Below are 22,028 nucleotides of genomic sequence, written 5' to 3' on the forward strand. Positions count from 1 at the left end.
AACAGAAATTATGTATTATTTTACCCTTAAGTACCTGCTTACAAGAAAAAAAAAGTCAATTTCTTGGTTGTCTACAGTTAATTAAAATTATGCATCTTTTCCTCCAATTACTAAAACTTTGATAATTACAACAGCTCCCACTTTTTTGCATTAAAAAAAAATTTTCTGAATGCTTAATTTGAAAAATATTTTAAATGCATTATGTCAGTAAAGCGATTATTTCTATTTTACATTCTACAATGGATTTTACGAATACAGACACATTAAAGGGTGGGTCAGAATCAGAGTTGGGGACGTTACAAGCAACTTCAGCTTCAATAAAAATCAGCTGTGAGTTAGCCTCTATCATTAAATGGCAATCCTTTTCACAGTCATGAAAGTTAAGTGACATCTTCAAAAAGTTAAAATTTTAATCAATTGTTTCATGGTGAAAATTGTTGCTAATGTCTAGCATCAAGGTTCATATTGAAAAATGACCAACTGTGCATGGTTTCAAATGATGGCTATTGCTTAGAAAACTAGATTCCTAACAAGGAGCCAATATTCGCCAGGGGTGGGAGGAAGGGGAAGAGTGAGGGGAGGAGAAGAGGGGGTGAAAAGGGATGGAGACAAAAGAAAATAAACTAATCTGATTTGGACTTTTTTCATTACTGTTCTGGCTATAAATAAAATTCATTTAATTTCACCAAGTAAAATCACAAGGTGATGTTTCTGAAGTAAATGCATTCAAAATCTTACCTCAGGATTATCAGGATAGTTTTCAATTTCCAACTGTGCCCAAATGCTTAAACGCATTACAGCAGTCTCAGCTTCCTTCAATGCAAGAGACTTCAGCAAATTGAGGCAGTCGTCCGCCTAGAGGAGAAAAAGAGGTTTTCATTTTTTTTAAACTTTAAATTTCAAAAATTAGACTACTGTAGATTAACCTTGTGAGATATAGTCATATAAAGCACAAATATCAAAGTAAACAGAGACAAATTAGATATGAATTTAAAATCTATTTGATACTTAAAAGTTTAAGTGTGCTTAGCCAAGTGAGATAAAGAAATACCTTCATTTAAAATATACACAACATTGCATTTTCTCATTTTTACAAATGGTTAAATCTTTATAGATCATAATATAACCTAAGAATGAACTGGTCAACACCTTATTGTAATAATTATGCCATTCTATCTGAGCCTGCTGCCAACCACCATCCTTGCTTCATGTTTTTCAACATTCATTTCAAACTTTTGTCATCAATCCTGTGTTCATATTTAAGATTCACTCTGGTATTTGGAGGATTTTTTTTTGTTTGTTTTCAAGAAGAACCAAATTTTAGTATCTGAGGCATATTCTTTTTCCATCTCAAAATAAGAAAAGCAGTAAAACTCCATTAATACGGCAAAATTGGGACTTCCAAGATATTGGATTGGATGATTTTCTGATGTATTTGATGTTATCTCCACTAATAACCCAAATGTTTAAACAGATATTACACAGTAAAATGATAACTTTTCAGTGACCTGACACATTAAAGAATACACTTGATCCAGGGCCCCAGCAAATGGATGATGCTTGTGGCAACCAGGATCCCAGTGAGTAGATGAGGAGAGCTGCAATTAACTACAACGATTTCTGAATAGCTGTTTAGCAGATTATTGGAATTTTACTGGACTGCCACGATCTGATAAGAATCAAATTGGCCAATATGTCAAATTAATTGGGAGTTAACAAGTTGTCTTCAGAGGGAATAATTACTCACAATACCCTTATGTAACACAAGATTTCTGAGACAAGTTGAACCATGGCCAAGGAAATTTTAAGTTCTTGTATGAAAACTTCTGTTATTGATTTAATATATCCTGGTAAGATTTAGGGAGAATACACAACTTGTAGATGTTTACAGAACACCCTAGCACCTCTTTCAACCTCACTTTACGCAGGAGTTAACAAGTGCCTACCTTGTTGTTCAATATCAGATGCTTTGTGTGAAGGAAGTAAACTTCAACTGGGGTTAGTTTGTGAGCATGAACTACTTTCAATGCATCATCCAACGACGATGGCAGGTCTTGCTTCAAGATGAACTTTATCAACCACTGCTCAAAAAAATGGTGATTAATACAAATTATATATAGTCAAGGTTATATTTCAAGTAATGTAAAACAAGTACCAAGAACACAACAGTGTGTGACAGCAATTTGTTGTTCTTTGAACAACACACAAGCTAGAACCACAAAAATGTAAGCAAGTTACATAAATAGGAACATACAGAAATTCCAACCGTTCAATACTTGAAGACTGAAGGACTGAAAAATGTTAAATCTTAAGTACATGTTAAGATTTTACAGTAATCTTTATATAAAAGCAGAATAATTAATTGGTCCAGTTGATATTTGATCTTGGAATCCATAACACAATTACAACTTATTTACTGCTACTCTGTGTGCTAATAATATGTAAACAATGTATTAAACTTATTATCCTACCATTATTTTGTGGTTACTAAACATGTCAAAGTTCCGTATTCCATATCCTCTTAATAATTTCTTCATCTCCATAAGCCTGTAGCTTTCTTGCAGCAACTTCACCCTGGTAATAGTATCACAAGTCATTTATTAGCTTTCAAATTTTTCAACTGGAAACTATTTCATGAACTCAATGATTTGAACATGAACTTAAACATGGATTTAATGACAATTAGTTAATAATGAGAGACTGAAATGCCAAAGTTCAAATCAAGTTTGAATGCATACAGGCTTTGACTGAATGAAGTGATTTGAGATATTTCAAAATTATGCTGAAGATTGTTCCAGAATCATCACCATCAAAACATTTCCTGTTTGCTACAACCATTTTTACTTTCCATAATTGGTTTACTAATAATAAACTCTGGGTTAGCAACATATCATTGTTCGCTTAGTTAAAATTTCCCCAAACTTGCCAAGTGTTTGGTCCTAAATGGAGTTAGCTGATTGCAGTGAAGAGTTCACTAAGACACCATAGATAGCACGGTCTACTTTGGAGTAAATTATTTAGATTCTTTACATTTAAAGTACTTAAAACTGGATAAAGGGAATTATTAGATTTAACATACACAGTTAAACCATACCATTCATAAAACTATATTCTATTCAGGATGGTGGTACAAGTTGAAAAAAAAATTAGGAAAACATAACCAAAAAGACAGTGATCAAATTTGAGCTCGCAGTTAAAATTGGGTTCTCCAGAGTAACTGTAGGTAGTGCATTTGGAAAAACATGGAGAGTCAAGATAACACTTATTATACACTCGGGAAGTATGGAAGTACAAGTGAATCATTGCTTTACCTGCAAATTTGAATGTCGAGAAACTAAAAGGTAAAAACATATTTTTCATATCTAGTAGCAAGGGAATTTTACAAGCAACTACTGACTTTAAATTCATTGTTTCATCAAAAGAGTACATACTTGGGATGATTCTTTTCCAAATGTTGTTTGACAAGCTGTTCCACAGCATCGCTCCAGGGCACTACCGCTCCATACATTATCTGCAGTACTGCATCAAAAATCAACTAGGAAGGAATATCATTACCACAAAGATTGAAAAATGTGTTATATTTTTAACAAACAAGAATATTTAGCTTTATTCCAACATCCTATCCCTCTCAAAATATTCTGTCTGCTCCCTCCCTCAAAAAAGATGCCACCAAGAAGATAGTGGGGCCCATCATTCCCAAGATTTACTGGGGTCACTAGAGGAGGCAGCAATACTAGATATTTAAATACACTAAATATCCTACTCATCCAGTAAAAAATTTTCATATGGGCTCAAAATCTGATTATACTTTGTGGAGAGCCTCAGGCAAGGAACCTTTCACAAGTCAAAATATAGCATCAATTCACCAAACCCAAGAGTGTAACATAAACAATGAACTAAGGTTAAATTCACTTCTATCAGATCCTGTAGCTTTACACCAGCAGACATTTGTAGCACACCTACATTAATTTTAAATGGGTCACCAAACTGGGCTGAAAGGTGAAGGAGAGACACAGGAGCAGAATAAGGCTCATCGAGTCTACACCACCATTCGATAATGGCTGATTGATTTTCCCTTCTCAACCATATTCTCCTGCCTTCTCCTCCTAACCTTTGATATGGTTATTATACAAGAACCTGTAAACCTCGCTTAAAATATATCCAGTGACTAAAAAATTCCTCCCCATACGTTCCAGAGGGACTTCCTTCTATTCCAGGGGTTCCCAACCTGGGGTCCACAGACCACTCAGTTAATGGCAGAGGTCCATGGCATAAAAAAGGTTGGGACCCTGTTCTACTTGGGTGCTGTTCCGTCTGGTCCTAGACTCTCCCACCAATGGAAACATCCTCACTGCACCCACTCGAACTAGGCCTTTCAATATTCGGTACTTTCCAGAGATTCCATCTAACTCTTTTAAACTCCATCAAGTACAAGCCCAGAGCCATCAAATACTCCTCATGTGTTAACCCTTTCATTCCCAGGATCATTCTCATTAACCTCCTCTGGACCCTCTTCAATGTCAGCACATCCTTTCCTAAAAAGGGGCCCCAAAATGTTCACAATACACAAAATGTAGTCTGACCAATGTCCAATGCCTTATAAGGTCTCAGCATTATATCCTTGCTTGTTAACATTACATATGCCTTCAGTATTATTGACTCAACCTGCAAGTTAACATTTAGGGAATCTTGCATGAGGACTCTCAAGTTCTTATGCACGTCTAATTTCTGAATTTACTCCCTGTTTAAAAATAGCCTACGCCTTTATTCCCTCTACCAAAGAGCATGACCATATACTGTATTCCATCTGCAACTTCTTTGCCCATTCTCTCGAGTCTGAGCCTCTCTACAGACTGCATTTTCTCATCACCATCTGCCCCTCCACCTATCTTTATATCATCTGCAAAACTTGGCCACAAAGCCACCAATTCCATCATCCAGATTACTAATACACTATATAACATGAAAAGTAGCAGACCTAACACTTTGGGCTCTTATCTTATCATGAACCTTGTCAAAGGCCTTCTGAAAATCCAAATATGCAACATCTGTTGACTCTCCATTGTCTAGCCTGCCTGACATTTCCTTAAATAATTCCAACAGATTTGACAGGCAAGTTTTTCCTCTTAAGGAAATTATGCTGACTCTGGCCTGCTTTATCATGCACCTCCAGGTAAGCTGAAACCTCATCCTTAAAAATGGACTCCAACATCCTGTCAACCACTGAAGTCAGGCTAACTGGTCCAACATTTCCCTTCTTCTGTTTCCCTCCCTTCTTAAAGAGTGCACTGGCATTTGCAATTTTCCTCCTCCAAAGTCATTCCTGAACCTAGTGATTCTTGAAAGATTGTTACTAATGACTCCACAGTCTCTTCAGTTAGCTCTTTCAGAAAACTGGGATGTAGTCCATATGGTCCATGCAACTTATCTACCTTCAGACCTTTCAGCTTCCCAAGGACCTTCTACTTAGTAATAGTGGCAACACTTACTTCTGCCTCCTGACACTCTTGAATATTTTGCATGCTGCTTTTGTCTTTCACAGTGAAGATTGAGACAAAATGCATTCCATTCACCTGTTTTTTCTTTGTTCCCCATTACGACCTCTCCTGCATCAATTTCCAGCAGTCCAATGTCTGCTCTTGCCACTTTTACTCTTTACATATCTGAAAAAAACCTTTGGTATCTTCTTTTATATTATAGGCTAGCCTACCTTCATGTTTCATCTTTTCTCTCCTCATTGCTTTTTAGTTTGCTTCTGTTGGTTTTTAAAAGCTTCCCCATCCTCTAGCTTCCCACTAATTTTTGCTATATTGTATGGCCCCTTCTTTGCTTTTATACTTTATTGTCGCCAAACAATTGATACTAGAGCGTACAATCATCACAGCGATATTTGATTCTGCGCTTCGCGCTCCCTGGAGTACAAATCGATAATAAATATTAAAAATTTAAATTATAAATCATATATAGGAAATAGAAAAGGAAAAGTAAGGTAGTGCAAAAGAAAAACCGAGAGGCAGGTCCGGATAGTTGGAGAGTACGGCCCAGATCCGGGTCAGAATCCATTTAGCAGTCTTATCACAGTTGGAAAGAAGCTGTTCCCAAATCTGCCCGTACGAGTCTTCAAGCTCCTGAGCCTTCTCCCGGAGGGAAGAGGGATGAAAAGTGTGTTGGCTGGGTGGGTCGTGTCCTTGATTATCCTGGCAGCACTGCTCCGACAGTGTGCGGTGTAAAGTGAGTCCAAGGACGGAAGATTGGTTTGTGTGATGTGCTGGGCTGTGTTCACGATCTTCTGCAGCTTCTTCTGGTCTTGGACAGTACAACTTCCATACCAGGTTGTGATGCACCCTAGAAGAATGCTTTCTACAGTGCATCTATAAAAATTAGTGAGGGTTTTAGGGGACAGGCCAAATTTCTTTAGCTTTCTCAGGAAGTAAAGGCACCGGTGGGCCTTCTCGGACCAAGTCAGCTCATTTGTGATATTGACTCCGAGACACTTAAAGTTTCTGACCTGTTCCACTTGCGCTCCGCCGATGTAAATGGGGTCGTGCGGTCCGCTACTCCTTCTAAAGTCAACAACCAATTCCTTCGTCTTGCTGACGTTGAGGGATAGGTTATTGTCTTCGCACCATGCCACCAGGTTCTTAATTTCCTCTCTGCACTCAAACTCATCATTACCCGAGATACTGCCTACAATTGTTGTGCCATCAGCAAACTTATATATTGAGTTCGATGGAAACTTGACTACACAATCATGGGTGTACAGTGAGTACAGCAGGGGGCTGAGTACACAGCCTTGTGGGGCACCAGTGCTCAGAGTAACCGTAGAGCAGAGTTTGTCCCCTATTTTTACAGCCTGGGTCCTGTCTGTGAGGAAGCTGAAGATCCAGCTGCAGATCTGAGTGCTAAGGCCCAGGTTCCGGAGCTTAGGAATCAGTTTATTTGGAATGATGGTATTAAAGGCAGAGCTGTAGTCAATGAAAAGGAGCCTTACGTATGCGTCTTTATTCTCCAGGAGTTCTAAGGAAGAATGTAGGGCCAGAGAGATGGCATCTGCCGTTGACCTGTTGCTCCGGTAGGCGAATTGCAAAGTGTCGAGGTTGACCAGTAGGCTGTGGTTGATGTGTGTCATAACCAATCGCTCGAAGCACTTCATAGCAATTGATGTCAGAGCCACAGGTCGATAGTCATTCAGGTATGCCACCTTGCTCTTCTTCGGCACTGGGATTATCGTTGCCTTCTTAAAACACGAGGGGATCTTAGACTGAAGCAAAGAGCAGTTGAAGATGTCAGCAAACACTCCAGCTAGTTCGCTTGCACAGGCCCGGAGAACTCGTCCCGAGACGCCATCTGGGCCTGTCGTCTTCCTTGGATTTATCTTCAGGAAGGCCCTTCTAACGTCCTCCTCGGTGACGATGAATCTCGATGGCATCAGGTCTGGTTCATCCTGAGGGAGCGGGACGCTCCTCTTCTGTTCAAATCTTGCATAGAATACGTTAAGTTCGTCAGGAAGAGCAGCACCACAGTTATTGATATTCCCAGCCTTTTCTTTGCGCCCAGTGATCTCATTTAGACCCTGCCATAGACTACCGGCATCCCTCTGGTTAGCCTGGGCTTCCAGCTTGGCTCAGTATTGCCTCTTGGCGCCCTTAATGGCTTTCTGGAGTTCACACCTTGATTCAGTGTAGCGACTGGTATTCCCGGACCTAAAAGCCGCAGCTCTAGCCTTCAAAAGGGACTTGACCTTATAATTCATCCAAGGCTTCCGGTTAGGGAATACCCAGATCGTCTTGCGAGACACACAGTCCTCTGTGCATTTCCAGATAAAGTGCGTGACAGTTGAGGCATACTCATTGAGGTTAGCTGCCGAGTCCTTGAATACTAACCCGTCCACCGATTCAAAGCAGTCACGGAGGACCTCCTCCGTTTCCTCCGTCCAACGCGACACTACTTTTGACACCGTGACCTCCAGCTTCAGTTTCTGTTTGTAAGCCAGGAGGAGGAGTACGGCCCGATGGTCCGATTTTCCAAAGTGAGGTCGTGGGACGGACCGGTCGGCATCCTTGACTGCTGTGTAGCAGTGGTCAAGTATATTTGGGCCTCTAGTGGGACAGGAGACATGTTGGTATAACTTTGGCAGTGCCTTTCTGAGGTTAGCCTGGTTAAAGTCCCTGGCTGTAATGAGCAAAGCCTCCGGATACCTGGTCTCAAGTTCACTGATGTTGGCATACAGTATGTTCAAAGCACACTCCACATCCGCCTGGGGGGGGGGGGGGGCAATGTAGACCACTGTCAGTATGACGAAGATGAATTCCCGTCGCAGATTTTAGGGACGACACTTCACCGATGGGTGTTCCAGGTCCGTGCTGCAGGAGCTTGTCAGTGCCACTGTGTCCGAGCACCACGCAGTGTTGATCAGTAGGCACACACCAGCTCCCCTCGTCTTGCCCAAAAACGCCGTGCGGTCCATCCGATGGATCAAAAATCTCTCTGATCGGATGGCACAGTCGGGGGTGGCAGGGGAAAGCCAGGTCTCAGTGAAACAGAATACACAGCAGTTCTGCATCTCCCTGCAGTAGGTGAGTCTCCCTTTAAGATCATCCACCTTGTTCTCTATGGCTTGCACATTAGCTAGTAGGATGGTGGGCATAGGGACCCTGAAGCCCCTCAGCTTCAATCTGACCAGCAGCCCAGCTCTTTTCCCACGCTTCCTCGGTAAATAATGCATCTTTCCAGGTTTCCATTGGCGCAGTGTTGTTGTCAGCTCTTTGAGGTTGGTTGACGCATCGGGGATCGATCGGCGGGTCACGTCGTCGGGCACTCCAGGTTGGGCCAAGTGACGGGGGAGGATCCGCTGCCAATTCCAGCTGCCGGGGCCCCAGGCTGTCGACTGGGTCTGGCCCCGAAGCCGACACTTAATCCCGGTGGGCCGGGCTCAATTTCCAAGGTCGGCGGCGGAGGCCTCACTTCCGGCAGCTGTGGATGTCCACCAACTGGGCTCTACGGTGGTCACTCTGGGGAAGCGTCTGGGGCACCTTGAGGTCTCCGACGTCACTTCTTTTTGGTTGTCTGCTCTGGAGAGGTGCTGGTTGGAATGGGCTGCATCTCCAAGCACTCCGGCACGGTAGCAGGCCGTGGGTCTCCAGGAACGTGGTGGGCCTCGGACCAGGCCTCGCTGGTCGGGTCCAGGTGTGGTCCGGAGTTGAAGAAGCAATTCTAGCGTGGTGATCTCCAGCTGGGTCAGTAGCTTCGCCAAGGCGTTGTTGATCTTGCTAGATGCAACAGATTGGAGGTTTAGAAGGGTTTCTCGAGTATAGGATAGTGTAGAGGGCAGTTTGCTCGGGAAAGCACGCGCAGTCGCCAGATAACGGCGCCATCTTGAAAAAAAAAGATTTTTATGCTTTCTTTAATTTCTCTCAGCAGTCATTCTTCCTTTAACATATTTCTATTTCCTTGGGGTGAACCAACCTTGCATTTTCTGAATCACTCCCAAAACCTCCAGCCATTGCTGCAATACCAGTGTCCCCTTCTAATCAACTTTGGCCAGATCTTCTCTTGTCTTTACTCCATTAAGTACCGATACATCCAATTTTACCTTCTCTCAAACTGCAGAATGAATTCTATATTTGCCTCCTAAAGTCTCCTTTCCCATAAATTCCCTAATCAAATCTGAGTCATTGCACAATGCCCAATATAGAAATGCCTTTTCTCTAACTGGGCTCAACAACATACTGCTATAAAAAGCCATCTATAAGGCACTCTACAAATTCCTTCTCTTGGAATCTAGCACCAAAATGGTTTTCCCAATCTAACCACATATTGAAATCCACAATAACATTGTCCTTTTTACATGCCTTTCTTAGCTCCCGTAGTAATTTGTACTCCACATCCTCTCTACTGTTCAGAGATCTGTATACAACTCTCATCAGGGTCCTTATCCCCTTGCACTTTCTTAACTCTACCCATAAGGAATCCACAATTTCTGATCCTATGTCACTTCTAAGGATTTAACTTCATTTTTATTTTACCAACAAAGCCACACCACCCCATTCTGCCCACCTGCCTGTCCTTTCGATACGATGTATATCCTTGGATGGTAAGCTTCCTTCTGTGATCTTCTTTTAACTACAGTGATGCCCAGACTTAGTTATTTTACTTAATGTCAATTAAAAATCATTTACACTTACTACATGTTAATGCATCATCTGTATTTAAAATATTTCAATCCTTTTAGCTATTTTAAACAGATCTTATCAAACACCATCAAAATCAGTTAAAAGGGCATTTGACAACAGTGAGATATCAAAAGACCATCGTAGCACTTCAGTTAAGAGGTCCATGACCTATTCCCTGCATGTGGACTTCCCTGATTTGTGAAATCTCCATGGCCATCAGGATAAGTTGGATCACACCAAGTAACTGCAGCCTTTGGATTAACAAAAGGGTGAACTTGATCTGGTCCACGAACATATCTCATTCCTTTTTTCTCCAATAGTCAAAAGGTGGTCAATAAATTTTACTCAAGAAAGATCATTATTGGATTTAACACAAGGATGGATATGTAATACTTACATCAGTGTCTGTCATACACCCAAGTACAGCTATAGCCTTGGCCTCCCACGCAGTTTCAAAAAGTGAAGCTGATCGTGAACTACATCGCTCCAGTAAATCCTATTCAAGCAAGAGAGAAAAATAATTATACACATTTAGTCATTAGTTTTAATGGAGTTTCTAAGACTGTAGGATACTAGTTATAGATGGAAAAAAATTACATAAACACACAAGGACATTTACCCCAAATGTGTACACTGATATTATAACTGTGTTGATGTGACCTGAGTTTGATTCTCACTTCCAGTGCAATCTGTGATAAGATTGTACCTTATCTGACTGTGCACGTCTTGTACTGTACTGTGAGTGTTTTGCAGGAGTGCTCCAGTTTCCTCCCACGTCCTAAAGATATGCTGCTGGTGGGTTTCTGATTACTTTTGGTAGATGGCAGAATAATCAGAAAGGGATTAGTGATCAAATAGACCAGATCAAATAGCCTCCTTTTACATTAAATATGAAAATAAGATTTTAGGGTTTAAGAATTTATTTTTCCATCTTTAAACTTCCAATAAACATGTTACTTCTACTTTTGCTAATTTTCTATATTTTGTTTTAAGAATTTTGGTGAATGAAATACTATTACAGAATTATTATTTTTAAGAACTCAGAAATATATCGTACCCATCTTAGAATGACAGCTTAATTATTTTTTAAACAATGTTATTTTTATACTTAAGTACATCTCTCAGGCTAAATGGTTTACAACATATCTCACCATTCAGCTCTTGCATTAACTACTGGGTGGAGATTGATTTTAGACAACACTTAAAATAGAGCAACACCACCTTTATGTAATGCAGCAGCAATTCTTCCTTCTGTAAATTATGCTTAGTTATGTAAGGCTGTATAATCTTTTCAAGAGTGAATGGAATCAGCTCTGGAGCCAGAACTCTATCCAACATCCGAAATACAATTGTTGCTGTAGTTTCCTGATAAATAAAGCAGAAATATAGAGTAATATGCAAGGGACAAATCCTCAAAACACATTTATCTAAATTAATTCAGATTACTGAAATCAGATTTTAAAATACAATCTTAAAGAAATGTTAAAAAAGATATTATACATCTCTTGACTGAATGGTTACCGGCTTTTGAATAACCAAATTACAAAATAAGATTTAAACATTTATGCAGAGGTAATGGCTCAGGTTCAATTCTATACGATTTTGTAAACTGCTAATAAACAAAATGTTTCTGGATTTGGGCTTCTGATTTAATAAGGCACATTCATTACACTATTAACCCATATATTGAAGATATCAGTGGCCACTCTACAATAATCGACAGCATTAATTCCAGACAGCATGGAACCTCTTTGGGTTTCCTTGTTATGTAATTGCTCTAAAGCACTAATCTAGATCTACAAAACTCACTCTCCATTTTCCTAGTCTATTATTGATATAAAATATTACCTACCTTTTCAAACTCTGAGAGCGCCAGTATACAGTTGTACTTTCTGTGGAGGTCAACTAGTTCTTGCAAATGATTGACCAATGTCTTTAATTGATGCACCTCCTCACAATCAATATTTTCCTTCTGCATTTAAGAAAAGTGTTTTAAAAAATTATAGAGCTCCTTTAGAGAACACAAAAATCCAGTAACATTGTTTTTTTTTGAAATGTTTAGTCATTAGCTTCACCCTCCCCACCCACTGAGGAAGTTGCTACATTACAGCATCCAATTTGACAACTGCTGTGCAGAATTAGTCCAATGGTTTATTGCCTGGAAGAGACCAGCTGTAATATTTCTACAGCTACTTTACAAGATCTGCCAAATTCTAAGCAGAACAGTTGAATGAATCAGGACACTTCCTGGGCTTTAAGGCTAGCATGTTGAGTTCCCAATTAAAGCATTGTGTAATAAACTGTGCCTACCATCGCAAGGTTCTTCTCAACTTCCATCGAGCTTTAACTCATGAATCCCTGCACAATCTTTTTCCCATGAATCCAATCCTCAAATCTGTTCCTTTCCCTGAAATCCTCTCTTCCTGCAACCTTTCCAAATCTACAAGCCTTGCTTATCGGAGAAAAAGAGCAAAGCAACACTGCACATTGATGCATCTGTTCATATGTCCTTGGACTGGAGGGGGTACGGCCAATGAGGTATTCATTCACACGAGTCTTGGGAGGGAGAGGGAGAGAGAGGGGTGGACAAGTCTATTGTTAGCTGTTGGCAATCAGTCGTTAAATAATGGTGGTGAGTAACTTTGTCATCGCCAATAAAATGACTTCACAACCCCATCTATAATATGGAGAAGAGGGGGTTTCATTTCACAGAAAATCGTAATACGGCTGTTTTTCTACGAACAGAACTCCCCCCTAACGTAGGGAGTGGGGTCACCTGTAAACTGCATGTATTCAAGCTATGAGATGTATCCCTACTCAATCAATTTGCATTAGTTTTTCAAAAAAATCATAATAGATAATTTTGTTGTTTCAACTATGTTTGAGCTTCAACTAAGAAAATAACACTACCACGGGTGACATTCACCAGATGGTTCACAAAACTGTTTCTTTCACTTCTTATACATCTCCTTTTTCTTTTAAATGTGGTTCTGGTACTTTTTGGAGCCTATGATCTACAGTTTGATGTTAAGTTTTCAGGCTAATTGAGCAACTGGTGCTTTGCTGTTTCTGAGAAGGTTCCGAGAGGCGAGCATTTCATGCTGATCTAAGCGTCGAGGAAGATTGAAAACATCATGGCGGAAGGTGAGTAAGTGTTCAGCACCGTCTACCAGCCTCTCTCTCGCTGCTGCCAGAGGAAGGTGTCTGCATGTGAAGATCTCCCTCACACTGCTCCCATGGGAAAGCCCCTGCATTCAAATGGTCTCCCTCGTCCTCAATGATGGTACCAAAATTCTCTGTCCGCAGTTTGTGGATTGGACCGTAGTTCCTGGGTGGCCTAGGGTGTTAATTGCTTTTTCTTTGAACTGGTTCCACAGTTTTCGTTGTTACGTGGCTGACTGTAGAGAAGATGAATCTGTATACTACATACATACTTAAATAATAAATGTACTTTGAATCCTTTGAATTTTCATTTATTCCCTCTTCAACATTACCTACTTAAATCCCATAAATAAAACTCCTTTCTAATTCTTTCTTAAATGCAGTTTTAGATTCAAAAAAAAGTCTCCTATACATTAAGTAAACCGAAATTTAATTGCAATCAACATACTCAGTGCCTATCATTCATGGTCACTATCCCAGTTCTTAATTTTCCATTTACATTAATGTCATGTGTCACTACAAACTTCCTCACAGCTATCAGACGCTAATACAACTGTAAACAATTCTTTTTAAAATTGACAATACTTTCTTCCTATTTTCACCTGAACCATCAACATCTGGAACTTTGGTTCCCAATTCCTTCCTTGTCATGTTTTCAATTGCCCTTAAATACCATTCTATTTTCATCTGAACCATCAACATTTGGAAATCCACGCTCCCATTTCTTTCTTTGTCACAGTTCCAAATGCCCTCAAATTCAGATAAACTAAAGAAAAAGATGAAGCCATACTAAAGGAATCCAAAGTCCAGCTGTCACAAGTCCTACTTCATTTGGTTTCTTCACTTCAAAGTACAGCTCTGCCATTTGCAATCCATTTTCTGGCCAGTTTGCCTGTAAATATATGAAAATTTTAAAAACTTAATATACACAAATAATGAATATCACCATCTCTTAAAATTTGAAATAAAGAAAATACAGGCGCCTTTAACAAACAAATTCAAAGTTACTAAAAAAAAGTTTCTACATTTTATCCCTGCAGAATACCATGTTCATGATGGACATTAATACATTAAAATGTCAAAGAATGGTCACAAGAACATTAACAGATAAAACCCAGAGTTCAAGCTACAGAAGTCGAGGTAATATCTGGTTTAAAGTTAACAGGAGGGGAAAGCTAGAAACACAATGGGAGGGGATTGGTGGAGAAATAGCTTGTCAACTGAACAAAAGCTAGGGTGAACTCGGGTATGCAGAAGGGAGCACTGAGTATAAAAATAGTTTACACAGGTAACAATGATAGGTTCAACATTTCAGTAGATGACCCAGGAAGAGAATGGGAAACCATACAGAGTAGGAAACAGACAATTCTGCTGAGAGGATTTGAGGTGAATAACTCAGGGCAAGTTAAGTAGAATCTTCAAGATTGTGAGCAATCTGGTTCAAGCTCAGATCTTGGTCAAGGGAAGGGATAGAGTCAATTATCTGGAAATCCGATATGGAATCTGTAAAGAACAGATCTTGCAAATTGAATTTCTAAGAAATTCCCTCCTATCCATTAGTGCATGATGAACAAATAAGACAAATCAATGGGGAGATTGAGCAGGATGGTAAATGGCTATGGATTTCTCCTTTCAACTTTTGGATAAAATAGAACAGCCAGCCTTCATTTATTTCTTATTTTTGTTTAAGGTAAATAGCATTTTTTAATATTTTTTTTACCAAACTTCTTTTAGCAGGTTGGAATAAGAACTTAACTTTTATAATTAGTCACCTGGACTTCTTAAAAGAACCTTAGAACCATCTAATTCTCAGAAGTACCATAATGTAATCGCTGTCCTCATTACCTTCTCAGTTAGCTCCAGACTGCGGGCTCTATGTTCCAACCATCTTACCAGAATTTTCTACAGAAGTTCAAACAAAAAAAAAATCATTTTGCATTGTCCAAACGAAAAATCATATGCCTTTACATACTTCATCAAGCATCCTTACCTTGCCTTCAGGAACAATCCTTAAAACAAAGGGAATGATGATGTTACCCAGCCAGAGGCACAGCTCTTCTGAAGGGGTGCTTGCAGGAATAGAATCAAGCAAACTCTCCAGTCTTTTCAAATCAAACTTATTTTCAAACTCCACCTGACAATGAAAAATTATGATCGTAAGAACCATGCACTTATCATTAGCAACAGAAAGTGCTAGAGAAATTCAGTGAATCAGGTAGCATCTATGGAGGGTAACAGATAATCAAAATTTTAGGTCAAGACCCTTCATTTGAACTGCTACCTCTTTTCATTAAATAACTGCAAAGCTCCAGAAAAAACCTCAGACTGCGCCTAGTGACAGACAATTACAATTTTTAACTAAAATCATGAGTATGGCTTGTTAACTGCTCATTAGTGATCTAAACATAATTTACGACATCAGCAGGAAACGGCTAAATGGAATTGCCAGAAAATTTGTACAATTTGCAGTCAGGTCTCCCTGGAGGTACAGACAATGTTCTTTATCAATAAGCAAATCAAATAACCTTGCAGCAGGAGGCAGTGGTCAGGACAATTGTGTAGCTGCACACAAGACATTAACGTTGTGAGTCACATGCATCAAGTTGTAGTATATTACTTCTCCAGGTTTGGCATTAACACTGATCTATTCACTATTCTTGAATGAGAAGGTGAAGAAACATTTCATGATATGCAACAAAGATAAAACATTCAGTTAATATCACCTGGTGTCTTAACCAAATATGCTCTGCACATTTCTGGTTTCCCTCTTGCAGCTGCAACAGTACATCATTAAAAAGATCTTCATTGTTTACAAACTTGTTCCAAGCAATGCCACTGCAAAAGAAATTAAATATTAGTCATGTTTCACATGCCTAAAAATTGAATACAAGGATTACACAAAGTTTTAAAACTTAAGTCTTATTACAACCCACATTTAGTGTTTAATACAGCCATAACACAGGAAAAGGCCCTCGGAGTAAATTCAGGTCTAAGTTCATCTCAGAACTGTCTTCACCCTTACCATACTACAAGAGGCCAAAAAGAAAACCTTTTTTTTTTATTAAAGAAGTTTAAGGAATTTTGGGGGGGGGGCGGTGTTGAGGTTGTCACTTTAATTTTAAAATCACATTCCTTTCACTGGCTTTTCATTATCACTACGTCAAGAAAATTTTCATGATAACTGCAGGTGTTAAGGTAAGTGAATTCCCACAGCAGTGACTATATAGGGTTGACTGTGAAGAAATAGTGGTATACTTCAAAGTCAGCATGGTGAAACATGGAGGGGGAACTCATAGCCAGTGGTTTCACTTGCACAAGGTACCCCTCATCTTCTGGATAATACTAGTCATGGGTTTGGGGTGTCACCTTAAGGTGGCCTGGCAAGTTGCTGCAATGTGTTTTATATAATAGTAAAGAATGTGTAAAGGCAAGGAGCAACTCTTTAGGATTGTCAGATTAGTGGCAATCAAGCAAATTGCTTTCTCCTGTGTGGCATTCAATTTCTTGGGTGTTTGTGCAGCTTCAGTCATTCAAGAAAGTGGGAAGTATTTTTGTTTTCCTTACAGAAGAGAGCACAAAGTCATCTGATGCAGGAAATCCAGCCTCAAAGCAATTAGCAAGATTGGCACAGGTAAGTTTCTGATCAATTGTGAACACAAAAATATTGGTGATAGAAACTTAGGAAATTTCTAGAGGATATCCATTGTTGGGTATGGTCTTTGTATCAATAAGGCACAATTGTTTCCTATTGCATAACAACCCTCTTCTCAGTCCTGTATTTTTCACCTCTTCCCTACAATGGCTGTCATGCTGCCTACCTCAAAAGCCCTTTTGCATTGAATTCCATTCTCCAAAAAAATACTACATCTCACAGGTCCATTTTAACTTGACTGCCACATTTATTCCCAGATGAAAGACTTGCCTTTACCAACTCACTACAGCAAATTCTTTAATGTTTTGAGAAGCTTCAGCTGTTAACATCATAACATCCTCCGGCCAGGAAGAGGCTAGGGTCCCAGTATCTCAAATTTTCATCACTGCTTAATATCAAACTGGCAAATCTATGCTGCAGACACTCAATATCTTAATATCTTCTGTACTAGACAAACCCAAATTGACAATGCTAACAGAATACAAAATCAATTATCAGTTCTTCTTTATTACTTTCCATGCACACAAATCTTAATGAACATTTAGTAACTTTTCAATGGCCTTATCTAAAAATGATGTAAAAAGGATGATACCTATGTGCAAACATTGAAGTCTATTCCTACCAACTCCTCAATGTTCTTCCATCCAGTGGAACCTACTCCTTGCTCTTCCTTCTCAAAATTAATTTCAATTATATCTCTTCACACTAATTTCATACATCAGTTATTTAACTAATCTGCTAATCTATTTAATAATCAAACTTGATAATGCGAAATCAAAATCTGATAATGCAAATGTCTTCAAATAAACATATTCATTTGGAAAATAAAAAGTTGACCTTGGCCCTAGTGTACATTCAAGGCCAACCGAACAATGTTCATTAATAACATAATTTTGTTGCCAATCTACAAACTTTGTAGAATGCTGCCAAAATCCCTTTTGTACAGACACATTGACTGGTTGCAGCACCCCATTCAACCTATTTTTATTGAATGCAAAGTAAAACCATGTAAACAAAATGTATTTGTGCTAAAAGGAATGGGTCTTCTTTACCCAGGTGGTGGTGAATCCATAGAACTCATTGCCACAGACAGCTATGGAGGCCAAGTCATTGGGTATATAGGTATAAAAAGTATTCTCCTCCCTTGGAAGTTTTCACATTTTGTTCTTTTACAACATTGAATCACAGTGGAATTAATTCGTTTTCTTTCTAGACACTGATCAAAAGAAAAAGACTCTTTCGTGTCAAAGTGAAAACAGATCTCCATGAAGTGATCTAAATTAATTACAAATATAAAACACAAAATAATTGATTGCACTAGTATTCACCCCCTTCAAGTCAATATTTAGTAGATGCACCTTGGGCAGCAATCACAGCCTTGAGTCTGTGTGGGTAGATCTCTGCCAGCTTTGCATATTTGGACACTGCAATTTTTCCCCATTCTTTACAAAACTGCTCAGGCTCTGTCAGATTGCATGGGGATCATGAGTGAACAGCTCTTTTCAAGTCCAGCCACAAATTCTCAATTGGATTGAGATCTGGACTCTGACTTGGCCACTCCAGGACATTTAAACTACTCCTGTGTAACTTTGGCATTATGCTTGTGGTCATTGTCTTGCTGGAAAGTAAATCTTTTCCCAAGTCACAGGTTTTCCTCCAGGATTTCCCCATATTTTGCTGCATTCATTTTACCCTCCACCTTTACAAGCCTTCCAGGACCTGCTGCAGTGAAGCATCCCCACAGCATGATGCAGCCACCACCATGCTTCACGGTGGGGAGGGTGTGTTTTTGATGATGTGTGGTGTTTGGCTTACACCAAACATAGCGTTTAGCCTGATAGCCAAAAAGCTCAATTTTGGTTCCATCAGACCATAGAACCTTCTGCCAGCTGACTTCAGAATCTCCCACATGCCTTCTAGCAAATTCTAGTTGGAATTTCATGCGAGTCTCTCCTCCCCAACCCCCCCCCCCAAACAGTGGCATTCTCTTTGCCATTCTCCCATAGTTACAACTGGTAAAGCACCCGGGCAACAGTTGTATGCACAGTCTCTCCCATCTCAGCCACTGAAGCTTGTAACTCCTCCAGAGTTGTCATAGGTCTCTTGGTGGCCTCCCTCACTAGTCCCCTTCTTGCACAACTACTCAGTGTTTGAGGACTGCCTGCTCTAGGCAAATTTACAGCTGTACAACATTTTTTCTATTTCTTGCTGATTGACCTAACTGTACTCCAATGACTTTGAAATTTTCTTGTATCCATCTTGACTTGTGCTTTGCAATAACCTTTTCGCAGAGTTGCTTGGAGCGTTCTTTTGTCTTCATGGTATAGTTTTTGCTAGGAAACTGACTCACCAGCAGTTGGATCTTCCAGATACATGTGTATTTTCACTACAATCAACTGAAACACCTTGACTGCACACAGGTGAACTCCATTTAGCTAATTAAGTGGTTTCTAAAAACCAATTGACTGCACCAGTGATGATTTGGTGTGGCATATTAAATATAAATCAACTATTTTGTGTTTTATATATTAATTTAGATCACTTTGTTGAGATCTGTTTTCACATTTGACACAAGAGACTTTTTTCTGTTGATCAGTGTCAAAAAATGCCAGACAAAATCTACTGTGATCCAATGTTGTAAAACAATAAAACATGAAAACTTCCACAGAGGGGAAATACTTCTTACAGGCACTGTAAAGCATAGATTGATAGGTTCTTGATAGTCAGGGCATGAAAGGTTATTGGGAGAAGACAAGATGAATGGGATTGGGATGAATGAAGAATATCTAGAATACAACTTCCACACATTTTAGCTACTCTCAGCCCAACTCAATACGATCTGTACCCTGGACTCCATTGTCTCTCATCTACAGTAACCTCTCATTGGTTTTTAAAAGATTTCTCAAAATCTTCTTCAACCCAGATTTTGGTCATTTTTTCTAACTCTCGGTATTTGTTCATTTACACAATTCTAATTTTCTGTCATAAATGCCTTGAATATTTTTATTAATGCTGAAGGGAGAAAAGCAACACAAAAAAAAGGGTAAAAAAAAAAAATCAAACCTGAACTTCTCAGGTCCAAATGCTGCATGAAAAGTAGTAAGCCTTGCTTCTGCTCTCAAAACCTAGAATTTTTAGTTAAATGGATAAAATTAATAATGACCAATTCATATTTTCAGTGACCAAAAAAATAAAAAAGTTGTTTTGTTATTACCTCCACCAGCCACATAGCTTGCTCCCCAGTCAAATGGACAGATTTGTTATCTTCTTTGTTTAGACTCTACAAAACATAATTTGCAAGTTAATAATTTTTATACATTAAACCATATAAAACAAGACAATGCAAAACTTACCCGTTTTTTGGCATAATTTAACATTTCCAATGTGGTTTCGAAAGATGGCCAAGGAACATCCATACAATATTTCACAACAAATTGATCATCCTGGGGAGGCAAAAAAATTAAACACAGCCAATAAGAGGAAAAAAGAAATCACAAAATATAACCCAGCTTTACTTAGGTAGTTTAGCTTAGTACCTGTATTTTGTGTAAATCTGCTTTTGCCTCTTCAACAATGTTCCGCCATAATGATGGATTGGGATCTTCTGAAGTCGATGCTAGGTTCTCCAGAGTTATATTAAGCCTGACTTTGTACACAAGCTGAAAAAACCCATATATTCACTGTATTTTTTTTCCACATTAGAACTTATAAGTTCACTAAAGTAGGACCTCTGCATAAATGTATTACTATCTACATTCCTTGCATTAATATATTCGGCTTACTCACAACAAAAAAATTCCAGCACTGGTTTTAGTTAGATAAATCTATCAGGTGCTTAGAAACAATAGTTTCACGACTTCAAATAAAAACAGGGAGTGAATTTCTCACTTATGTACTTGAAATTTCAAAAGTACAAGTCCTCCAATTTCTGAAGGTGCTTCCTGCATCCCTGAGAAAATTGTGTCTTGTCTTTTAATACATATGACACCATGGTTTAAATTTTAAGGCTGTGAAAGGCTTTCTAAAGTTAGCCTACTAATCATCAAAATGACTTTTTCAATTTTCCGATCAGTTTGGATTCTCTGGAGATCATTTTTGCTATTTGTCCTCAGGATAATCACACATATATGATCTGACATGCTATAACTTACAAGATATTACATACTAACCTTAAACCCTGCTTTCCTCTATAACCATCAATACTAATTCCACATTCAACTTCCCTTCTCAGTTGTTCTTCCTCTTTCCCATCCAATTTATTCTTTTAAATGTACTTATGCAGCTCCAATTTCTAGCAGTTAGACTTACTTCGACATCCAAACCAAACTGTAGAGCAAATTTCTCTGCTTCCTCGAATTTATGCTTGTAAAGCAGGCGACTGAATCTAAAAACACAGATTATGAAAGACATTAAAACCACAACCACAGTCTAATTAACAAAAAAAAAACAAGGGAAAGAAAAAGGTTGGTAGGATACAAAAGATGCTGATAGAATAGTGAGTTGAACTAAAAGGATACTCTGGATAAAGCTGGGATCATTCTAATTGGAATATATGAATCTAAGCGGTGACCTTATAGATATGTATAGGTTTATAAAATCTATGTTTATATACTGTGGTGCCAGAATAGCATAGCAGATTAGTACAACACTTTTACAGCTCAGGGCATCAGAGGTCGAGGTTTAATCCTCTGTAATAAATTTGTATGTCCTTCCATGGTTGTCAAGCCGAAGAGTGGTAGAGGGGACAAGCTCCCAATACCTAAAAGTGCTCCTCATGGCATGTGCCTCAAATAGCCTCTGACAACCAAGTCCAACTCCTGGCCTTCCCATGTGGCTTAGCCTCTAAGCCCGGTGGAACTGTTTCTACTGACAGGAGAAGGGGCTCCTTAAAACCAGTGCTTCAGGTAGATGGAGCTTGTCAGCCTGGGTAGGCAGTCCATCTAAGAGAGGGAAAACTCTGATTTCAAACCTCCGCTGCCTTGCGGCCATACCTACTAATGGGAAAGGCTTTGGCAGTAAACCCGGAGGACAAATCCGGAGCT

At 39.1% G+C, this 22,028-nt stretch overlaps 1 protein-coding gene across 2 annotated transcripts in view; it reads right to left on the reverse strand.

Moving 5' to 3' along the window:
* The window catches only part of kntc1 (kinetochore associated 1), a 129,233-nt gene that overhangs the window by 86,222 nt on the left and 20,983 nt on the right, over positions 1 to 22,028 (reverse strand). For both annotated transcript variants that reach the window (XM_063034215.1, XM_063034214.1), the window contains exons 16-31: positions 21,295 to 21,370; positions 20,523 to 20,645; positions 20,340 to 20,429; positions 20,201 to 20,266; positions 20,050 to 20,111; positions 16,058 to 16,169; positions 15,325 to 15,468; positions 15,180 to 15,236; positions 14,125 to 14,226; positions 12,025 to 12,144; positions 11,394 to 11,537; positions 10,570 to 10,668; positions 3,432 to 3,535; positions 2,472 to 2,574; positions 1,947 to 2,081; positions 739 to 855 (exon numbers count right to left, since the gene is read on the reverse strand). In XM_063034215.1, coding sequence (XP_062890285.1) covers positions 739 to 855; positions 1,947 to 2,081; positions 2,472 to 2,574; positions 3,432 to 3,535; positions 10,570 to 10,668; positions 11,394 to 11,537; positions 12,025 to 12,144; positions 14,125 to 14,226; positions 15,180 to 15,236; positions 15,325 to 15,468; positions 16,058 to 16,169; positions 20,050 to 20,111; positions 20,201 to 20,266; positions 20,340 to 20,429; positions 20,523 to 20,645; positions 21,295 to 21,370 — 1,654 coding nt within the window. The remainder of the gene's footprint in view (positions 1 to 738; positions 856 to 1,946; positions 2,082 to 2,471; positions 2,575 to 3,431; positions 3,536 to 10,569; positions 10,669 to 11,393; positions 11,538 to 12,024; positions 12,145 to 14,124; positions 14,227 to 15,179; positions 15,237 to 15,324; positions 15,469 to 16,057; positions 16,170 to 20,049; positions 20,112 to 20,200; positions 20,267 to 20,339; positions 20,430 to 20,522; positions 20,646 to 21,294; positions 21,371 to 22,028) is intronic.

Source organism: Mobula hypostoma, chromosome 27, assembly GCF_963921235.1.
Source record: "Mobula hypostoma chromosome 27, sMobHyp1.1, whole genome shotgun sequence".
Classification (NCBI taxonomy): domain Eukaryota; kingdom Metazoa; phylum Chordata; class Chondrichthyes; order Myliobatiformes; family Myliobatidae; genus Mobula; species Mobula hypostoma.